The sequence below is a fragment of the Brachyhypopomus gauderio genome, chromosome 9 (genome assembly GCF_052324685.1).
Source record: "Brachyhypopomus gauderio isolate BG-103 chromosome 9, BGAUD_0.2, whole genome shotgun sequence".
Classification (NCBI taxonomy): Eukaryota; Metazoa; Chordata; class Actinopteri; order Gymnotiformes; family Hypopomidae; genus Brachyhypopomus; species Brachyhypopomus gauderio.
In genome coordinates, this window is record NC_135219.1 from 12742648 (window position 1) to 12765717 (window position 23070).

The window sequence follows — 23070 nt, forward strand, 5'->3', positions numbered from 1 at the left end:
CATGTCTGTGTGTGTGTGTGTGTGTGTGTGAGTAACCTCTCTGCAATGAAAGACTTAGATTGCAGATGAAGCAAAAGAAATATAAAGTGAAGACAGTAGAGAGATACAGAAGATGGTTTGTGTCCTGAACTGTGCAGACAAAATAAAAGGTGAGTGTCAGGTCAGCCAGCTTTGACACTGTGTGTGTGTGTGTGTGTGTGTGTGTGTGTGTGTGTGTGTGTGTGTGTGTGTGTGTGAGAGAGAGAATGAGTGAGTGAGTGAGTGAGTGAGTGAGTGAGAATGAGAGAGAGACAAAAGGAGCCAAACACAAACCCATGTCATTCGCTCCCTGTCTCGCTCCCCGTCTCGCTCCCCGTCTCGCTCCCCGTCTCGCTCCCCGTCTCGCTCCCCGTCTCGCTCCCTGTCTCGCTCCCCGTCTCGCTCCCCGTCTCGCTCCCTGTCTCGCTCCCTGTCTCGCTCCCCGTCTCGCTCCCCGTCTCGCGTGGGTTTTGGTCACCACTACTGTTTTTTCTCCTTCTCCTCGGTTCTCCCCCTCTCCCTCGTCCCAGTGTGATACTTGGAAAGTTGAAGGTTCTGGTTACAGAGGGCATGTGAAGAGAGGAGAGAAAAACAGAACCAGAGAAATGAGAGCATGTGCTTTCATCCTCAGCACAGCAGGGAAGAGGTCAGCCTTGTCAATCCCAGGGACAGCAGCTGCCAAACACACACACACACACACACACACACACACACACACACACACACACACACACACACACACACACACACACACACACACACACACACACACTCACTCTCTCACACATTCACTCAATCACTCGCACACTTATTCACACACTCTCACACACTGGAGTGTAACAGAATCTTTCTGGAAACACATCCCGATGAGCCCATGGACACACCTGATTCAACTCACCATCTAATCATTAAGCTGGTGTAGAGCTGAAGGATCAGCGCTAAAGCAGGAAAACTGTACAACATATGAAGCTAGGAAACGAGCCCACACAACTGGAACTCATACAACCTACTGCTAAACACACATCAAACGCACACAAACACCACACACACACACAATATGCACAAAAGCTTCTGTTACCTATGGTAAAGAAAGTTGTACCTTTATGATGGAGGGTTTTGGGTGAAATAGCTCAGTAAACCAATGTTAAAGCTAGTCATGTTCTCATCATACATAATGTGTGCATTAGATATCCCAAATGAGAGGGCAGCGCACGCACACACACGCACGCACACACACACACACACACACACACACACACACACACACACTCACCACATTAAGGTGGTCTCAGTTGTGCAGCTGTGTTTATTTCCCCTGCTGGATGCTGGCCACTGCAGTCTAAACCCCAAAGCCCCCCAAACCTCTCCATCCCATAAAAACAGCAAACTCCATTTATGCACCATAGACACTCACACACTCTCTCACTCTCACTCTCACTCTCAATCTCTCTCTCTCTCTCTCTCTCTCACACACACACACACACACACACACACACACACACACACAATCCAGCAAAATACCTCACAGAGTCAAAAAACCTCCAAGTCCATAAAGTAGCAAAACCAGAAAGTCTCTCACTTACTCGTTCACTCACTCCCTCGTTTACTCAAAAACAGGCAAACTTATCAACACATCTATGAATAATTGAAGAATTCTCATAAACTAATGAATGTTTAATGCAGTGGGGACAGTAAAAGAGAAAACACAGCAGTCATCATCCACCACGATCATTTAAAAAGCAGCAGCACAACCGATTCAAACCGATTCAAAATGCACAATTTCATCTCACAGCCTCAGACTTGCTGTTTGAAACTAGTAAATTGAGATTTTTCTATTTGAATCAGTTTAATCCTACATACACCAACACTGTAAATATTTCACTTACAGTGAAACATGAAACAATTACATTAACAACGGCAAAAATAAAACATTAATGCAATTGAGATTTTGGCATGCCAGGGGCTGAAAACAGGGAAGCAAGAAAAATGTTCTGGCCAGCAGGAAAAAAAGATTCTCTCATACTGGCTACGGTAGATCAGGCCTCTAACTACATAACTCAAAAACAAAGGGCTCCTCTGGCTAAAAGTATAAATGAGATACATATAAGATAAATGGGTTGCCTACAAAAAAATTGTTAACTGGAGACATACAGATTCCTGCAAAGAATTTTTTAAATGACACAAGGAAGATACTAAATATATGTGAGAGAAACCTTTGTGGTCTCTTTAGTGAAGGTTTGAGTCCCAAGGAAAATGAGTCCTGGTCTATGGGGCTTAAACATGGGGAGAAAAGAGTATGAGCTCATTCTCTCCTTCATTTATTGATAAAATTGTTCGACATGGTCATGTGTGACACTGGATGACTGACCCGACTAGATTGCAATCAGCTCAATACTTCATAAAAATCAGAGTCCAAATCAAATCAGCAATAGGTTCAAGAGTTTAGACAACCGAGCTCCGCACCCAGACTGGTGGGTGTCACACACGGTAACAGGGCCCACAAATCAGGCACCAGTCTCAGCCTGCACGCACTAACTGGAGTCCTTAGTTTGACAGAATTGACTATTTTTTCTAGCCGCTATTTTAGAGGTGCGTGAGTCAGAGGAGTTTGTACGTCACACAAAGAGACAGCTGGTAGAAAACACCAGCGTTTTCCATCCCCCCCATACCTCCCACACTGCCGTTTCTGGAGACCAAGACTTTCAGGTTCAATATGACTTTGTGTGAAACTATTATGAAGCCCAAATCATAGATAAGTACACAAAGCAGCTTTATGCCCATATTTGTATTTGTGATCATTCTAAGAGAAAACCTTTAGTTTGTTTGATCGTGTGTGTGTATTCTGCATACCTGTGAATCCCAAGTGGCCACATTCAGACACATTCACACACACACAAACATACATACACAAATTATTTTAGTAATATATTTCTTTATAAGCATATTCCACTGAACAGCGTATTGCAGTAGTTAAACCGTGATATATGTACACCTAATCCAATTTCCTAAACCAAAAGGAAATATCATTTTTCTTCATGGGGACCATACAAATTTCCCCACACCATCAGTACTGATTGTATAATACAGTATCACAATCTTCTTAGAATACCTTTAATCTGTAGTTCACTCAAACATGGCTGCCAGGATTCAATTTTCTAACATCATTATTCAGTTGTATTCCAAACATGGTATAATCTACATTAAAGCCATTTAATATCTATTCACTTTAAAGCAAGGCCATGAACAAGACGAGAAGTATGTGAGAACAGTGAATAAGTAAGAAAGCATTAAAATGACGAAAGAGAGAAGAGATGAAAGAAGTGATATTGAGAAAGACACACACACACACACACACACACACACACACACACAATACCTCCACATAGTCTTTGGCATGGCCCCAGTCTCTCTTGGAGTCTAGATTACCCAAGCTGAAGCACTGCAATTGGCCAAGGTGGATCTTTGCCACAGATCGACTGATTTTCCGCGTCACAAAGTTAGAGCCTGCAAAACACACACACACACACACACACACACACACACACACACACACACACACACACACACACACACACACACACACAGAGTCACAACTGAGGTGCTGATGAGTTTCTGGGTATTGTGGAATTACACCACAATCTAGTTCACGTTGTGTGTATAACCTGGAGTCCTGTTCTCTCTATTTGTCTTCCTTTGTCTCCCTCTTCCCTTCTCTTTCCCCTCTGATGTAAAATGTCATCATAAATTTCAGTTGTGAGGCCAAAATAAATCCAGCACAGTTAGTCAGTCAGTCATTTAGTCAAACACACATACGCAAGCACACGCAGGGATAAAATGAGACTCTTGTCTAGTCAGTGGACCACCCCGGTGGCACAGCAAGCCCAAAGTCCCGCGAAGCCGCCCAAGAGACACACAGGCGCGCGCACACGCTCCTGATGTGTGGGAAACCTCGGATGGTCTGAGAGGCCTGCTGGGCTGTGCTGTGTTTAAATGCAGTCAGGGCTTTTGGAGGAACTCCACTTCACCACAACCGCCTGGCCGGAGTACGAGGGCTCTGCTCAGGGCTGCTCCCCCCCCCTCAAATAAATCCAACAACATGCAACATGCGTGCCCAGCGAGCAGGAGGGCACATCACAGGGACGCAAGTTTCCCTTAAGTCTCATCGTTATGCGAGTCTGTGCATGCATGGAAGCAGCTTTCTTTAGAGTAATGCTCACTGCAACATGGGTAGACAATGTTACTGAACTAATTACGTAGCCACAGTAAAGCATCATAGTAAAATACTACAACTGTTACAACCCCCAGTCATAATGGTTTTACTTCTGTAGTGCATTTTGTAAATTTACTTTCGAAGTGGATAAGTATGAACTGTTAATATTTAGTTAGTATTTCTGTTGATGTGACAGCATCTGTTTCTCTTGGTCATACATATCGGTTTCAGATATATATAAATATTTATTTCAGTCCAAACACATTCACACATACATATTATACACACATTATACATATACACACAATACATAAAACACACACACACACACACACACACACACACACACACACACACACACATTAATGCAGCAGTACTACTTCATTTCATACTAGGGAAGCGGTGTGCAAAGGTTTAGAGTCCTGCTCTACATTGTCAGCTGCGTTCAGCCAATTTCTGACTTTTTTTATTAACAAGATGCACTCGGAGTGTGAATGTACACATATAAAGGCATGGAGTGGTGAGAGTTGTCTCAGTATTCACCCCAGGGGCACCCCACTGCTCTGCTCCATTACAAAGGGCTCCTTCTACACATTCAGCTCGTGGCCCAGGTGCGTGAGCTTGGCAGGAGAATCTCAGCACTGTAAACACTGGAGTCACTCACACTGTCGCAGGCAAACCGCACTGGGAACTGCTCGGGGAGATCTGGTTTCTTCTCGCATTTTTGAGCCTTCAACAACACTGTAGCCAGCAATAACGGATTAGCTGTGTGCATGTTAGCCTGTGCTTGAAAACCTGTGGCTGCCGTCTGCGCACGCTGGCTCGTGTTTCCAGTCTGAGTGTAATTGTGGTGTTTTGCTGCACGTGCAGAGGGGTGAAGTGGAGGGGAGGGGCGTGGTGGAGGGGCGTGGTGGAGGGGAGGGGCGTGGATGAGGGGCGTGGGGGAGAGTAGGGGCGTGGTGGAGTAGGGGCGTGGGGGAGGGGAGGGGCGTGGGGGAGGGGAGGGGCGTGGGGGAGGGGAGGGGCGTGGGGGAGAGTAGGGGCGTGGGGGAGGGGAGGGGCGTGGTGGAGTAGGGGCGTGGGGGAGAGTAGGGGCGTGGTGGAGGGGCGTGGTGGAGGGGAGGGGCGTGGGGGAGGGGAGGGGCGTGGGGGAGAGTAGGGGCGTGGTGGAGAGTAGGGGCGTGGTGGAGTAGGGGCGTGGGGGAGGGGAGGGGCGTGGTGGAGGGGCGTGGTGGAGGGGAGGGGCGTGGGGGAGAGTAGGGGCGTGGTGGAGTAGGGGCGTGGGGGAGGGGAGGGGCGTGGGGGAGGGGAGGGGCGTGGGGAGGGGAGGGGCGTGGGGGAGAGTAGGGGCGTGGGGGAGAGTAGGGGCGTGGGGGAGAGTAGGGGCGTGGGGGAGAATAGGGGCGTGGTGGAGGGGAGGGGCGTGGTGGAGTAGGGGCGTGGTGGAGAGTAGGGGCGTGGTGGAGAGTAGGGGCGTGGTGGAGAGTAGGGGTGTGGCGGAGGGGAGGGGCGTGGTGGAGAGTAGGGGCGTGGTGGAGAGTAGGGGCGTGGTGGAGAGTAGGGGCGTGGTGGAGGGGAGGGGCGTGGTGGAGAGTAGGGGAATGGCGGAGGGGAGGGGCGTGGTGGAGAGTAGGGGCGTGGGGGAGAGTAGGGGCGTGGTGGAGAGTAGGGGCGTGGGGGAGGGGAGGGGCGTGGGGGAGGGGAGGGGCGTGGGGGAGGGGAGGGGCGTGGGGGAGAGTAGGGGCGTGGGGGAGGGGAGGGGCGTGGTGGAGTAGGGGCGTGGGGGAGAGTAGGGGCGTGGTGGAGGGGCGTGGTGGAGGGGAGGGGCGTGGGGGAGGGGAGGGGCGTGGGGGAGAGTAGGGGCGTGGTGGAGAGTAGGGGCGTGGTGGAGTAGGGGCGTGGGGGAGGGGAGGGGCGTGGTGGAGGGGCGTGGTGGAGGGGAGGGGCGTGGGGGAGAGTAGGGGCGTGGTGGAGTAGGGGCGTGGGGGAGGGGAGGGGCGTGGGGGAGGGGAGGGGCGTGGGGGAGGGGAGGGGCGTGGGGGAGAGTAGGGGCGTGGGGGAGAGTAGGGGCGTGGGGGAGAGTAGGGGCGTGGGGGAGAATAGGGGCGTGGTGGAGGGGAGGGGCGTGGTGGAGTAGGGGCGTGGTGGAGAGTAGGGGCGTGGTGGAGGGGAGGGGCGTGGTGGAGAGTAGGGGTGTGGCGGAGGGGAGGGGCGTGGTGGAGAGTAGGGGCGTGGTGGAGAGTAGGGGCGTGGTGGAGAGTAGGGGCGTGGTGGAGGGGAGGGGCGTGGTGGAGAGTAGGGGAATGGCGGAGGGGAGGGGCGTGGTGGAGAGTAGGGGCGTGGCGGATGGGAGGGGCGTGGCGGAGAGTAGGGGCGTGGTGGAGGGGAGGGGCGTGGTGGAGAGTAGGGGAATGGCGGAGGGGAGGGGCGTGGCGGAGGGGAGGGGCGTGGTGGAGGGGAGGGGCGTGGTGGAGGGGAGGGGCGTGGCGGATGGGAGGGGCGTGGCGGAGAGTAGGGGCGTGGTGCAGAGCTCTCAGATATTTTGGACAGAGGTTCTTTATCAGCTGTGCAAACAAAGTGCTTCTGCATAGCTGGATACTCTGTCAAATATCCTGTGCCAAATCATTACAGCTTCAAATAGGACCCACCCACTCTATTCATACTAGAAACCACCATCACAACCTCTTCACAGGGGTCATCAGGCAAGCACCTCCCTTCATACTATATATGTATGGGAACTTATAGTTATATATATAGTTATATATATAAAGTTATATGATGTCAACTTTCTTGTTGTTTTCCTGTTGCATTACTCTTTAAGGAGGATGAGAGTGAGTGAGAAAATGCAATCAAATGTAAATTAAAGAAGACACTACAAGCCTCAGTATATTATTTGAAGTGTCATTAAAACTGTGCTGACATAAGTTTGGAGACACACGTTAACAATATTTTAACTGCTTTGCCCACTAGATATTCTGTGTGTGTGTGTGTGTACACAAGAATGTGACAAGTGACAATTAATTTTAAACTTTAAAGGAACATCTCTGTCATTTGGCTTCTTTGTTCTTACTGGGTTAGCAAAAACACTGGCAGGGGGAAGTGAAAAGGAAGCTGTCTGGTTGTGTGTGTGTGTGTGTGTGTGTGTGTAGGATACACACAGTGTCCAGCAGCACATTCTTTGGTGCAGCCTGCCTCACCTGACGAGCTTTAACTCTTTAAAGTGTTCTTCTTTCATCAAAAGCAAGTGAGCACAGGACACAAAGACTAGGAGATGTTCAACCTCACACACAGACATGCATGCAGGCACACACTCACACACGTGCAGGTGCACTCAGCCATACACGGGCACTTATACACACATGAACACAAAGACACACACACACACACACACACACACACACACACACACACACACACACAGAACTCAAAGGGACACACACACAAACACATGGGCACTTATACACACAAGAACACAAAGGAACAGACATACAAGCATACAGGCACATATTTGCTCAAGCACACACACAGGCACACACACACACAGAGGGCCGCGCACACACAGACCCACACACGCACAGATGCACACGCACACAGACGCACATGCACTTAGACACTCAAGCGCACACAGGTACATACACAAGCACAGCCAAACATACATGCAAACACACAAGCACACAGTTACGTATACACACACAAGCGCACAGGCACAGACACAAGCAAACACAGATGAAATGTGCACAGACATACACACAAGCTTACACAAACACACACAGGTGTTATACATACATACAAATTTACAAACGCACAGACACACACATGTATAGTAGCACAGACATACACACACACACACACAGATGCACACATACGTTTCTATGGTAGTAGTATGCCAGTACTTTCCTTACAGGAAAAACCTGAATAAGAAAAATGCAGAGCTATTTTTAGCCTTGACAAAGGTTTATCACTCATCCCCCTCTGAATACGCTCACTCACTCACTCGTTCACTCGCTCGCTCACTCACTCGCTCACTCACTCGCTCACTCACTCGCTCACTCACTCGCTCACTTGTTTATTCACAATCGTTCACTCACTTGTTTACTCACAATCATTCACTCACTCACTTGTTTACTCACAATCATTCACTCACTTCACTCACACATTCGTTCACTCTCTCGTTCAATCTCTCGTTCACTATCTCACTTCACTCACACACTCGTTCACTCACTTGTTCACTCTCTCGTTCACTCACTTGTTCACTCACTTGTTCACTCCCTCGTTCACTAACAATCGTTCACTCACTCCACTTCACTCACTCGTTCACTCACTCACTCGTTCACTCACTCACTCGTTCGCTCACTCACTCGTTCGCTCACTCGTTCACTCACTTGTTTACTCACAATCATTCACTCACTCACTTGTTTACTCACAATCATTCACTCACTCACTTCACTCACACACTCGTTCACTCTCTCGTTCACTATCTCACTTCACTCACACACTCGTTCACTCTCTCGTTCACTAACAATCGTTCACTCACTCCACTTCACTCACTCACTCCACTCACTCACTCACTCGTTCACTCACTCACTCGTTCACTCCACTCCACTTCAATCACACACTCGTTCACTCATTCACTCCCAGTCAGATATATATTTTGTGGTATCTGCACACTTCATGTGTGTTTTCTTACCCAGGCCTGTGTTAGAGAACTGTATTTATTGGTGGAAGAGGTGATGTGTGTACTGTTATGGGGCGAACACACCCAGCACAGCTCCAAATGGAACAAACTCATCAGCCTGGTCATGAAGTGGCCGTCTGTCTACGCATGGACAGGAAATGAACCGGGCCTTGTCCCTCTCCCTGGCCCAGACATCGCCTCCTCTCTGTGTGTGGATGGAAACCTGCCCTCACTCCCTGCCGTCTGCGTGTGAACGTAGAGAACTGCCTCCAACTCTCTCCTCCTCCTCCTCATCACCCCCCACTTGTCTGTGTTCTGTGTTCCTATCTCACTCCACTTGTGATTCACCCCTGTGTTTTTAAAGGCCATAAAAATGTCATTCCAGTGCCCCACCTTTTTTTTTTTTCAGTTTGCGTGTGCGCACACATTTACACACGAGACGTGACATGAGAAACGGAAGAAAAAGGTGTGTGTTAGGAGCGCATACGTTAGGAGGTGGTGCTCTTTAAACCATACATCACCATTCCTCACACACCCTCTTCAGTGAGCGGTTCCACCTGTGTGTGTGTGTCTGCATGTCCTGTTACCTCTTCGAGGGCTTTCGTGATTGAAGAGAATTCCATTCACGGCAAAGAGATTATATGCCTCTCTGAAGTTCACCACTATCCAGTAGGCATAGAGCTTGGCAGCACCTGAGAGGAAGACAATATCCGTTTCTTTCCGCATCACACTTTCAAATATCTGACCCAAACATTAGAAGATATGAGATCAGGAGATACGCGTTTGAACCTCTGTGTGTGTGTGTGTGTGTGTGTGTGTGTGTGTGTGCTGACCATAAGGTGAGCGGGGATAGAAGGGAGTCGTTTCTTTCTGTGGGATCTCCTGCACTTTTCCGTAGAGCTCGCTGGTGGAGGCCTGGTAGAAGCGAACGCTGTCCGTTAACCCGCAGGTCTTGATGGCGTCCAGCAGGCGAAGCGTCCCCACGCCGTCCACGTCGGCCGTGTACTCCGCCAGGTCGAAGGAGATCTGAGAAGAACGCGCACGCACAGCCACACGCCAGCCCATCCATGCATGCGCACGCACAAACAGAGGCGCAGTTCAATATTTATTTCAAAGATTGAACGATTTCTGTGGAACTGAACGTTGGTAATGCGTGGGCAGGTGCACGCAGGGGGTTGTGGGGTCACTTCAGCCCACGGGCAGCGCGGAGGTTCGACTGTTCGTCTGATGCAAGGGATCATGGGAAGAGACAAGCAAAGGATTTCTGGCTCTTACTTGTGCATGTGTGGGTGAGAACGAGTGCGAGAGACAGAAAGGACAATACGAAGCATGAGGAAAGACTTGACGTCTGACATAATCTTGAGCGGGTGCCATCTACGGAGCAAGAGGCCTGCAGACATGCTCGGCTATGGCGTCTGCAATCGGTGGCTTACAGTGGACATTACATATGTGGCGATTGCTGGGGAAATTAGCATATGATGATCTGGATGGTTGATGCAGGCTTTGAAGGCCTTGCTGAACTCTGACCCTCATAAGATACGGATACGCAGTGATACGACACCTAAACGAATACCAACAATAACAAACTAGAACTGTGGGATACAAATCGGGTTCGGAAATAGAAAATGAGTCATTTTTATATCCCAGCATTGCCTCAGGTCCTGGAGATTCCCATTTTGAGAAAGGAAAACAAAAACTAAGTCTTTATATTGTTTAAGTTAAGAAGATTAATTTCTATCAAAAGCCCAGTTATCACTAAGAAAATGTAATGTGCATTTCACAACATCACTACGGCCAGAGAGAGTGAAGCAATCGATGCGAACTTGGCTTCTGTTCCAGGCAAACTGTCTCCTTAGAGACAGCCAAGGCAAATGAAGTCCATTAATCAACTCTATGACTTTTAACTAGGAGGTAGAGCGGCACGGCGAGCAAGACGGGCCCCAGAGCGCCATCACAGGCCGCACACGTGAACAGCTGCACAGGCCAGAGAGAGAGAGAGAGACAGAGAGAGAGACAGAGACAAGAGAGAGAGAGAGAGAGAGAGAGAGAGAGAGAGAGAGAGAGAGAGAGAGGTGCTATTACCGTAGCTCCCTGGCCACACTGCTCGACCACTGCAGGGCCTTGTGGAGGTTGTACATTTACATTTACAAAAAGTGCTTTGTCATCTACTCAGAGAAAGAGAACGGGCCCTAGCCAGTACGGTTCTGGTTTGTTGGTGGTCTGGTCAGAGTGTTGTTGGGTTGTTTTCTCTCTCGCGTGCGTTTTTTACATCCTCCTTCTCCATCCTTCCTCTCTGCCCTTCCTCTCTACACCATCGCTACTCTTCCACTCCACAAGGCTTCAACACACCAGGAATGGAATTAATCAGCCGGTTAAACCCATTTTCCTAAACGATTACTTCCCCTGGCTCTCTTCTCCTCTCTCCGCTGCCCAGACACCTCACCCCTTCATTCTCTCTCTCTAACATAAATACACACAAACACATAAACTCATTACGGGCTTCAGTCAGAGCTTGCCCTGCACACTGTGCCAATGTCACTGTATTTGTTCATGTCACCGTGTACGCAAGACCATTTAATCTACAGTGCCCATACTTGTCATAGCTCAGCCTTTCTTGGTTGTAAGCCAGTGATGTGTAATTGGCAGGGAGGGATGAGGAGCAGGTGAGGGGTGGAGGACGAGCTTCTGTGGACCTGAGAGGCACACACTGCCCACAGTTCAGTGTAGCTGACCTCCCATACTTACCACTGTGCTGAAGAATGTGTTTCTTAGTACTGTGCAGTGTTTGAGGAGGTGAAAACATCACCCTTCCATTCAGTGATTCTGTGTCTCTATCTTTCTCTCTCTCTCTCCCCCTCACACACACACACACACACACACACACTGCTGCTGCTGTAAGTTAACTTAGTGTTGACAGGAGCTAACAGCTTCCACATGCGAGTAGTCCCCTCCCTGAAACAGCACACCTCTCCCTCACTCACTCACACACACACACACACACACACACACACACACACACACACACACACACACACACACACATACACACACACACACGCATACACACACGCATACACACACACGCACACACGCACAGGGCATGTTGTGTCATCTCAGTCGACAGGTGCTGTCAGTCAAGAGTTTGAAAGAATCAGTGCAGCTATTGTGTGGTGAAGTGTGTGCCAGAACAGTTATGCACATACCAGGCAGTGACAGCGCACTGACAGGCACAGCAGCGCGGGGATGAGACGTGAACCCGCCTTCTCTCACCGCACCCACGGGAACCACAGCACTGCAGTTACAGCCAGATACCACAAAGCCATTAGCCATAACCTTACAGACACACCCGTGCCATGTCCGCGCTGATACACATGCACGCTCACGCACATGCACGTTCACGCACATGCACGTTCACGCACATGCACGTTCACGCACATGCACGCTCACGCACATGCACGTTCACGCACATGCATGCTCACGCACACGCACGCTCACATGCACATGCACGCTCACGCAATATGTCGCTGAGAGCCAGAGGGCGTTGTGAACATAATTCGCCCCACATTAACTACCAGAGGCCTATAAAACTTGAAAAGTAAAAAAGAAATTTAATTAAAGACAAAAAAAAGTTCAAATCAAGTGTGGGGCAGGTGTCGACCGGGCTCGGCCTGAGGATGCACTCCGGACAGCCTCTGTCAGCTCCAGGCATGGACAGGCGTGGGAAACACGGATCTCAGTATGGGGTTGCCACACTGCCATGATTGGACCACACTGCACATCAGAAACGAATGCCCAGACAAATGTCCAAACTAATGCCCGACTAATGTCCAATTAATGTCCAAACTAATGCCCGACTAATGTCCAATTAATGTCCAAACTAATGCCCGACTAATGTCCAATTAATGTCCAAACTAATGCCCGACTAATGTCCAATTAATGCCCAAACTAATGCCCGACTAATGTCCAATTAATGTCCAAACTAATGCCCGACTAATGTCCAATTAATGTCCAAACTAATGCCCGACTAATGTCCAATTAATGTCCAAACTAATGCCCGACTAATGTCCAATTAATGCCCAAACTAATGCCCGACTAATGTCCAATTAATGCCCAAACTAATGCCCGACTAATGTCCAATTAATGTCCAAACTAATGCCCGACTAATGTCCAATTAATGTCCAAACTAATGCCCGACTAATGTCCAATTAATGTCCAAACTAATGCCCGACTAATGTCCAAACTAATGCCCGACTAATGTCCAATTAATGTCCAAACTAATGCCCGACTAATGTCCAATTAATGTCCAAACTAATGCCCGACTAATGTCCAATTAATGTCCAAACTAATGCCCGACTAATGCCCAATTAATGTCCAAACTAATGCCCGACTAATGTCCAATTAATGTCCAAACTAATGCCTGACTAATCCCCACTAATGACCAGACAAGTAAAAATATAAGAAAACCTCTTCATATTAGGTTCCTGAAATATCAGGTTATATTATAAATTTTTCCAATCACTCCGTGTGTGTGTGTGTGTGTGTGTGTGGGGGGGGGGTATGTATGTATGTATTTTATCATCTTTCATTGGGTTTCAGTAGCTTAGCATCTGTACAGTTAGCCCTCAGTGGGCTACAGTAAATGGGAAAGAAGGCTTTTCTCCAAAACTTCAGAGCTCCTTGAGGGAATGGACAACTGACAGGAATGTGTCATTTCAGTCCCAGACAAAGACACTTAATGGGTACACTGCATCCACAAAACAGCTGCTCAGAAGTGTTCAATCATAAGCAGTGGAGTGTGTACTTGGGTGCATGGGGGTGTGTGAGGGAACATGCGTGTACCTATGTCTAAATTACGCCAAAGCCTTGAAGTTCTACGCCCGCTCAATCTACCCTCTTGGAGCTGATGGACCATTAGGCATCTCTAGGAGACATCTTTAACCACCACAGTATGCAAGGAGCAAAATCTCCATGTGCCCATAAATCTGTCACAAGCGATAAAATCTGGAGGCATGTTGCTGTCATTGGGAACCACCCAGCTTTACCCTGGGGGCATTCCACCACCGATCTCAGAGCCAATACATCAAGCTCCTCTCAGGAGGCAGAAAAGTCCTAAAATACCTTCTCCTCATTATGCCGAGATTATGAATACCAATGAAAAAGTATCTCTTGTCAGACCGTGGCATTTTTACTACACGCTCCAGTATGATTTTACGTTTAAGGGAGAAAAAAAAAAAAAAAAAAAAACCTTTAAGTAACGTAAAACCAGTACAACTGCGTGGATCATAAGGGAACATCAAGCGTGACAAGGACACATCATGAAATCAGAGGGCGCGCTGTGTCTCCCCGCGGCGGTGGTGGCCACGCCCCCTCCTCCCCTCCAGGGCTGCGTGCAGCAACAAGCAGAGGTGAAGAGGCTCCACCGACCTGCACATACGCCAGCGTGTTAGCACGTTTTACACGCAACCTGGCCGAGAGGGAAGAGACAGAATGGCGAATAATCCACCGGGATTCTGTGCGGTGCCTGTACGCTATGGTGGACTCCACAGAGGTCTGTGCTTCACGTCTTTTCGCAGAGTGTGTAAACACGGTTTTTCCAGTTTCGGCGGCACACAGAATGAATCATTATTTAATTTGGTTGTGGTGGTGTGGTGTAAGCACAAAACAAACGGCGTTCAGTAACCCGTCACTTCATATCTACAGCCTGGCCCTCTATACCGAAAACACTTTTTCCACACAAACACAAAGAGTACGTTTTTAAAACTTGCTTCACTTAAGGATAAAAATGTAATATTACTGGTGTACATGGTGCACAGTTTGTAACACACCCACACACAACCAGAGCTATTTCATCGGTGTCACAGAAAGCAAATTCATACAGGCCTAACACAATCCAGATGCAGACGGCTTTTAACTGGCATTAAGGAAAATAAGGTCCACCTAAGCTAAATCAACAGTCACCACCTGGTATAAGGATGGCTTTATATGCTCTCTGCTCAGTCTACAACCACCACCACACTGCACCATGGTCACCCTGTGAGGTCATGGTCACCCTGTGAGGTCATGCGGCCAGGAGCCTCTTGGCTTATGTCATCGTCTGAAGGAGCCAATTTTACTGTGAGTTTAAAAAAACAAAAAAACAAAACAAAGAGGAAGCAGGAAAGTGGGTAAAAGTAAGTGCAATAGTGAAATAAAGACCTCATATGCTAATGTATTTCTTCAACTGCTGAAAAAGGTGTCTCATACTCTGTGTGTGTGTGCGTGTGTGTGTCTCCGAGAGCATGCAAGTCTTCCTTTCAACACACAGTAGCACTCTGCTGACCCCTATGTGTGACAACAGGAAACCATCTGTGCATGGCGGTGGTATTGGTGTGTGTTACACAGAATGTAAACTACAGTCACTAAAAAGCTAGAGTCATGAGAGCACTGAAGAGAGATATGATTAGCTTTAATGATCACACAAGTCGTTTGGGTTTTATGCGGTCTCATATTTGTGGCTTTACCGTTTAGCATTTTGACTGCTGCAACACTAATATTCTACAGCCCTTTGTACTGCTTTTCTTTTACTTATTGATATTTTTTTTGGTTTGGTGTGTAGTTGTTTTACTTCTTTTGGTTTTCAAAATGTTCATTTTAATGCTATAATACACAACAGCGCCACCTATCTGCACTTCCACCAACCCGCCGTCTTGCAGCTGGCTTACTCAGGCTGGACCGCTCTGTCTCTCCAGCAGAATCGTGTCCATATTCGTAGCATTGGTGTCAACAGCTCCATTTAAAAGCCCTTCAGAACATGCGAACATCCAGCAACGAGGCCCGTCCTCACCATGGGGTTTGACTCTGGGCTGTTGCAGAACATATCGACAGGTCCACAGCAATATAAACACGCTGACAATAGAACTGATGGTTTTATCATCAGATAACAGGCTGCAGACCAGGTACCAACAGTGCATTCAAACCAACAATACCAACAGGCATTCACATTTAAATGAATCCATCAGCTTTTTTTCCATGCGGTTCAATCTCCCCTGAATTATTCAAGACAGAACTCATCCAGTTCGTTCAGTTCCACTCTACTGGAACCACTCTACTGGGGAGACGTGCGTTTAAGCCCGGACATATGCCACCTCATTCCACCCACCTAATTCACACACTGGCAGGCACAAATAAATGATTAATTTTGCAAAGAGCTTTATTACTGGTCATCACGTGGTTCATACCAAACGTTAAATTGAAACAGTATAAAAGGGACATTCATGTGCTATAGTACTTTAATTACACGTTCACAACTAGATTTGCATTCATGTAAAAATGATCATTATTAATCAGAACAAACTGTTCCAGGCACTCCTGTCTGTTACAGAAACACTCTCAATTTTTTTTGTTACATAGATGTGCAAAAATAGATAAATCAAAAAGAACCGCTTCACTATGAAAATAAACTGGTTCCAAAATATAACTGTTGGTGAAAATGGGCAGTCTATGCACACTCCCAATGCTGTTTTCAACCTCCTACCTGCCACGGTTATTTTATGTATCTGTCAGTGACAATATGGTTTGTATATATTACATGCATGTTTTTTCCAAATCATGGTAGAATGAAAGACACATGCAGTGCAGTGTAACCGTATGAAAATGTTGTAAATTAGATCAGTACCCCGTAGGTCATCCTTCTATCAGCGAACCAAATCACCAGAGCACTAGTCTTTTACTCAGCTTGTATTGTTCAAATGGAAAACAGGCACCCCACTTTAGCAATGTGCCGTTCTACTCCCAGCGGGGAGCGTTTAATGGGAACACTTCATTGGATGACGTTTTCGCTCACCTCTAGCCAATGAGAAGACAGATGCAAGATGAGGGACCACATCGGTACGTTTGGGAAACATTTCAGTGGTGAGCACTTTCGCCCCCTCTCTCTTTGTGCCGCTCACCCCTGCCTTCCTCTTCCTCACAATCTCACCCCTGCCTTCCTCTTCCTCACAATCTCACCCCGCTCTCCGACACTCAATAGCCTTATTTACTCAGTGATCCTAAACGCACCCACACATTCTCTCTCTCTTTCTCTCTCTGGATCACATACACACAAGAAAATGTCAGTTTATCTGATGGCCAACCTACTGACTAATATCCTTCTGGCTGCATCCCAGAAGACTAAATTAGGAGAGACTGTAAAGCAACAAAGAAGAACAAGACCCACAGCACAAGCGCTTGGCCCGGTCTCTTCCTGTTACTGGACTTCACTGGCTCATCTCTCACACCCAGATGCAAATCAGTGTGTGTCCTACTTTGAGTATAACAGGCAGTGGACAAAGAGGATCTGTACATCACACCCACATATTCAAACAATGACAAAGTGAGATGTGTTTGAGAAGGGAGCTGCAGAATGCCTGGCGGGATGTGGACATTACCTTAACATGACTCTGTGCCCCCAGGTTGTAGATTTCTGTGGGCTTGACTTCATTGATAATTTTTACCAGGCAAGTGCTGTCTGTGAGGTCTCCATAGTGCAACTTCATGTCTGAAACAAACATGTGTGTGCACGGGCAAGCACACACACACACACACACACACACACACACACACACACACACACACACACACACACACACACACACACACACACACACACATACACATACACACACATATACAGTGCTCACAATGAAAACTAACTGTGGAAACGTGTTTAAGCATCTTAATTCTAGTTCTTTTACAAATGGGAAAGCACATATGAAGAAGACAATAAATGAGTCAAGGAAAAAATGAAAACGAATACACGGCAGGAGAGAAGCTTGATAGAGGAAATGATGAAGACTGTGATGATACAGTCCACCCATAGAGAACTACAGCCCACTTTCCATCACTCCTGACTTGCTTATGAACTACGGCAGTTTGCTATTTAACTCGGCTCTTAATCTAGTGCTACCTCTGCACTTGACACTGAGACCAAGTTTCCAACTCTCAGGCACATATATACCTCCCACACACACACACACACACACACACACACACACACACACACACCCCCACACACACACCCCCACACACACATACACACACACACACACACACACACACACACACACCTACCTCCACCATAGTTTCTCTATCTAGATTAAAAGGCAGGAAGTATGCAAGCAAAACAGTCTGTCCCACCTTGGCATAAGAAAGCTCCGAGATCCAGGAGGAATTATCTATTTCACTGATTAGCAGAAACATTCCACCAACCCATCGGTATAACGCAGAGATATTGGCTCTGGTTTTTATGTAATGCTTTTAACATAAGTTTTGTTTTTTCTTTACTAAAACATGTCATTGTGTAGTAGAATATATCATTATCATAAAAACCAGAGAAACAAGATCATAGAATTTCGTATAATTTAAAAAAGTCTTAGGATATGTCAAATAACTTAAGACAAATAACTTACAACCTGTTGAGGGTTCATGTCCTGTTAATATGTGGGATCAGTTAGTATACAGACAATTCACAAGGTGTAACTAATGTGGCAAAGCAAATGTGCAGCAATTAGATTTAGCTGGAGGTTTACTGACATGTGCTACAGGTGTTATACAATATTCAAGTATAAGCACAATATAAACTCCTTATATAGAAACGTCTGAAATACTGATCTTGCTCTTACACCCAGTGGTCCATTTATTAGTTTTTTTCATTAACGTAATATATAAAATAACATACAGTAGCCTATCCATTGGCAGTTTGACAATCTCATCATCACTGGTCAGTTTTAGACTGTAGGACCACTACATACAAGGTATTATTATATGGTATTATTAGTATTGTACACTATTCTCAACACAGCAGTGATGCTGACATGGTAATGAGTAAAAAAAAAAAAAGAGTAAAATCGTTTAAAAATGCTGGAATGTAGTTTGAATGTACAACATGTGGGGGATTTTGAAGTGGGTGTGGGTGTCACTCACTTCCTTCTGTGTGTGTCTGAGGGTTGTGGTAAAGGTGCTCAATGCGGCCAGTGTTAAAAGAGCTGGACCTGCGGAGAATACCATGAACCTGCTCACACACACACACACACACACACACACACACACACACACACACACACATTAATACACTTATTATTATTTATTAACAGCTTTTTTAATAAAATGTTAAATTCAGGAAAACTTCCATGCATGTGAGCCCCCAGGGCTGCTGTGTATAGGAGCGCAGGTGTGCCGTCTCCTACCTCGTAACCTTTCTCCAGCAGAAACTCCGCCAAGTACGAGCCATCCTGAAACAACACAGACGGACCAGTACATGGATTTGTCAGTGCGTGCTCACAGACACTCACACGCACTTACACATGCTTTGTGGTACCAATGACCCATGGGCTTTAAGCATAATGGGTTGAAGCATAATGGTCATTATTTTACTAGAAATAACTCGACCCCTTAAAGCATAGTGATTAAAGGGAGACTAGAAGAATTCAAAGGCCTCTAGGGTGAAACTACAAACATGTGAGTATACCACTAACACATTAGAAGTTTATCTATGAGTTTTTCAAAAAAAAAACAACAAAAAAACCCATGTTGTGTGAGTGAGAGTGTGTGTGTGTGTGTGTGTGTGTGTGTGTATGAGAGAGTGAGAGAGAGACAGAGAGAGAGAGAGACTGAATGGTGATTGTGTGGGTGTTTGGGCTTTGTGTTTTGAGTATGCATCATATGGAACACAGAACACTACAACAATAAGATAAAATCCCCCCTTCTCCTCATCTCTCTCTTTCTCATTCATTCTTTTTTCCTTCTCAGACTTCCCAACCGCACATTCTAGAACTCTGGAACATTCCGCTCTGGCCATGGCATTCCGCCCCCCGCTTCCTGCTGGGGTGATATAGGCAGGGCCCCAAAGACCTCTGGGAAAAATGAGAGAGGATCTCTGGCATTTGAGTGTGTGTGTGTGTGTGTGTGTGTGGTGCTCATGTGGTTGTGAGACAAAGGTGTGTCCAAATAAAAGTTTATGTTTTCTGTCCATGTATTTCATTGAGTGTTTTATGAAGTGAACCTCATACTGTCCAATTTAGTCCCAGTATGTGCAGGACTCTATATCCTAATGTGTGTGAGAACATATGATGGCTGTTGCTAAACTACTGTGTAGACCCATAATCCCTTCTGATAAATTGAGCTTATCAGTTTGCTGGAACTGTTGGGAAACGTGGTCTGTTTCCCTGAGATTACACTCTCAGACAGGAAATCCAGAAAGACACAGCATTCCAATCACATCACAGCTACACACAGACACAAAACTACATACACACACACCTCTCTCTCCAAATCGCATCTCTTTTTGTTCCCCCATTTTCTCCATACTTGCATTACACAGGTTATTCCCTGCCTCGTTCTCTCACCCTTGAGACCTTGCTTTTGATAAGCAGAATGGCCGTGTGAGTTTGATTGTGTTGGGGTGTGAATGAGATACACTGATATATGGTTTCAGCAAACTATATGTCTTAGGGTTAGGTCAACTTATTTAGATATGTTGCTAACTGTAACTCATGACCATCATGTTGGACACATCATCACAGTCATTTTATTCATCCTTTCTTCAAACACTTTAGGGAAACTCTATGTAATCTATGTGTGAAGGTGTGTAACTGTGTTTTAATGTAATGCATGCACTGCAACATATACATTCTACACTTTTCATTATTTATTTGCAGAAAATGTGTAAAGGGTACACAGTATCGACCATAATATTTTGTATTAACTGCCCATGCACAAGCAATCATAGTATAACTACGCTACTACGCTCTCTACAACACTTTTCTCATGAAATAATATACAGTGTAACAGCGCCCTCTGCTGCTTCAGAGGTAACATGCACATAATTGAAGCTTTTCGTCAGTATTGGAAAATATCATTTTATGACAGGTTTAGTGTATATTATGATTGAATGACGGTAATAAAGTCCGAATTAATAACGCGATGACCTTTGTACTAGTTAATTGTGGAGCTTTTTGCACTGATTAATCCTTAGAGACCATTTCAGATTGGTACACAGGAACTGACACTCATATGCATACGCATATGCATGTTTGCTAGTTTCAGCAACTGTATGGACATATCTAGACTACCTATGTACAGAGCACACTTCAATTATTGTTTTCCTGAATGATTAAAAAAAAATCATGCATTATCAGACAATATCAAAGAGAAATCTGATATTGCCTAATTCTACTTCAAAGTGGATTTTTGACTTGATTCCAATCCAAGTATGTTTCCTCTACCACACAGGCCAACTGATTTACTACATATACTTTAATTGTGATCAGAGATCAATAAGATCAACACAAGGTGTGCTCATTTTTGCTGGGCAGGTTCTTTCTTTTTTGCATCATTATGTGACATACCTACCAACGGAGCAGCGCCACATATCTACAGGGTCTCAGTCCACATGGTTACATGGGAGGATCATAAGCTTAACACCCACAACCCCCCACCCCAAGGCAAGCAAACATTTGACAATGCAGTGCAACCAGTAACACAAACAGGAGTGGTGGTCAGAACCTGCCTCCCTGCCTCCCAGCTGCAGGGGAATAAGAACTCTTCAGGACCTATCTGGCATTTAAAATACTATAGAACTCATTCCAAGTTAAACATACTGATGACAGAGTTTCTTTGAAAGTTTATTGTGTTAAGGATACTGACACGTGTGTCAAGCAGGAAACAACCTGTTGGGAGGATGCCAAACTAGGGAAAGGATGTAATGTCAATAAGTCTAACAAAATTTCCTGGTGTCTGCTCTTTTCCCTGTAGTACTGGATTATGTATTAATAAATATAAAACACCATAACCAGTTTAGTGTCCTTATATACACACAGAGAGGCTCTTTTACTGGAGAGCAAGTCAAAATTTTCAAAATACCTTAACATCAATGGAATCAAACGACAATAAAGGTAAGACCTTGGATGTTCTGTGGTATATATATATATATATATATGTGGTATATGTTACATACAGGTCAACCATTGACATAGCCAATTCTTTATTGCACAACAGCAGGTGGATATCTTCTGTCTTCTGGATCTGGATGTAGCTAAAGTGTATTAGTGTTCATACCGTTATGATACACCTCCGGGTGAGGAGATAAACAGGTTTAGGGAGACTACACACCCACACGGGGAGATATAAACCAGACATACAGGGACAGACCGGTAGGCTACCCGACTCCAACACTCTGACGTGCGACCTGCCACTACAACCTTTTCCTGGTTGTGAAGCAGCTAGCGAGCCACGGCAGCTCACGACCTCCTCACCGCCTCTATATGGGGCTGACTGCACCATGACGGACGGTGCTTCAGGAGAGTTAGGAGCAGGACCGGACCGGACCGAACCGAACTTCTCGGTTATAAACGTACCTCTCCCTCGTACCTCGTACCTCTACCTCGTACCTCTTGACAGACACATTATTCATCAAAAACGCGTGAAAATGTAAAATATGTATTCTGGTAAAGGACACTACGTTTCCCTTAACCCCCCTCACAATACCGTGTCCGTTTCACCCGCACACACGCCGCCGCGGCGCCGCTTTACCTGCCCGGTGATGCCCGTGATGATGGCCACCCGTCGGGGCTTCTCCTTTTTGTCGGTCGCCTTTCCTGAGCGCTGAGCCATTTGTCTGCGGAGCGGGTCTTTTGGTCCGGTGTGCTGTGGGTCCGAGCTCTCGGTAGTTTTGGGTCTAAATTGTGTATTTAGGTGATCGGTGTTTCCTCAGGAACTACCAGAACTATCAGAACTACCGGTAGATGCGAAAGGAGACTCACACTAAACTCCAGCTGCGCGAGCGACACATCAGGAACCTGCCTCGAGCGTCCAATCAGCGCAAAGCCCGCCAGTGACGTCACGAAGCGACACAAATAGAGGAAGAGCGGAACATTTACTTTACCCCTGCGGAATTACACAGCGCCCTCTATCGGGCGCAAATATACAAAGACGAGTTGGTCGTCAAGTATGGAAGTTTTTCTGTCTCAATATTAAAATGAAAATGTAATGCGCATTTGCATTTACATGTTCTACTCATACAAGCAACTTTGAGCTCAAAATTCAAATTCAAATGCAATAACTCCATTTTCATTTGCAATTGTTCCACTCATACAAGCAACTTTGAGCTCAAAATTCTAATTCAAATGCAATAACTCCATTTACATTTGCAATG

At 46.4% G+C, this 23070-nt stretch overlaps 1 protein-coding gene across 2 annotated transcripts; it reads right to left on the bottom strand.

Annotated features, from left to right (window-relative positions):
• Positions 1-3147: 3147 nt before the first annotated feature.
• On the bottom strand, positions 3148-22731 carry gmds (GDP-mannose 4,6-dehydratase). 2 transcript variants are annotated; one of them, XM_077017287.1, is made up of 8 exons: positions 22449-22731; positions 19106-19150; positions 18843-18930; positions 18329-18349; positions 17309-17418; positions 9737-9929; positions 9491-9595; positions 3148-3522 (listed from the first exon to the last, which is right to left on the bottom strand). In XM_077017287.1, the coding sequence occupies exons 1-8, from the start codon at positions 22527-22529 to the stop codon at positions 3245-3247; spliced, it is 921 nt and encodes a 306-aa protein (XP_076873402.1). In that variant the 5' UTR covers positions 22530-22731; the 3' UTR covers positions 3148-3244. The 2 variants fall into 2 exon arrangements, with proteins under 2 accessions (XP_076873402.1, XP_076873403.1); XM_077017288.1 differs by lacking the exon at positions 18329-18349 and having other exon boundaries at positions 3153-3522.
• Between the last annotated feature and the right edge of the window lie 339 nt (positions 22732-23070).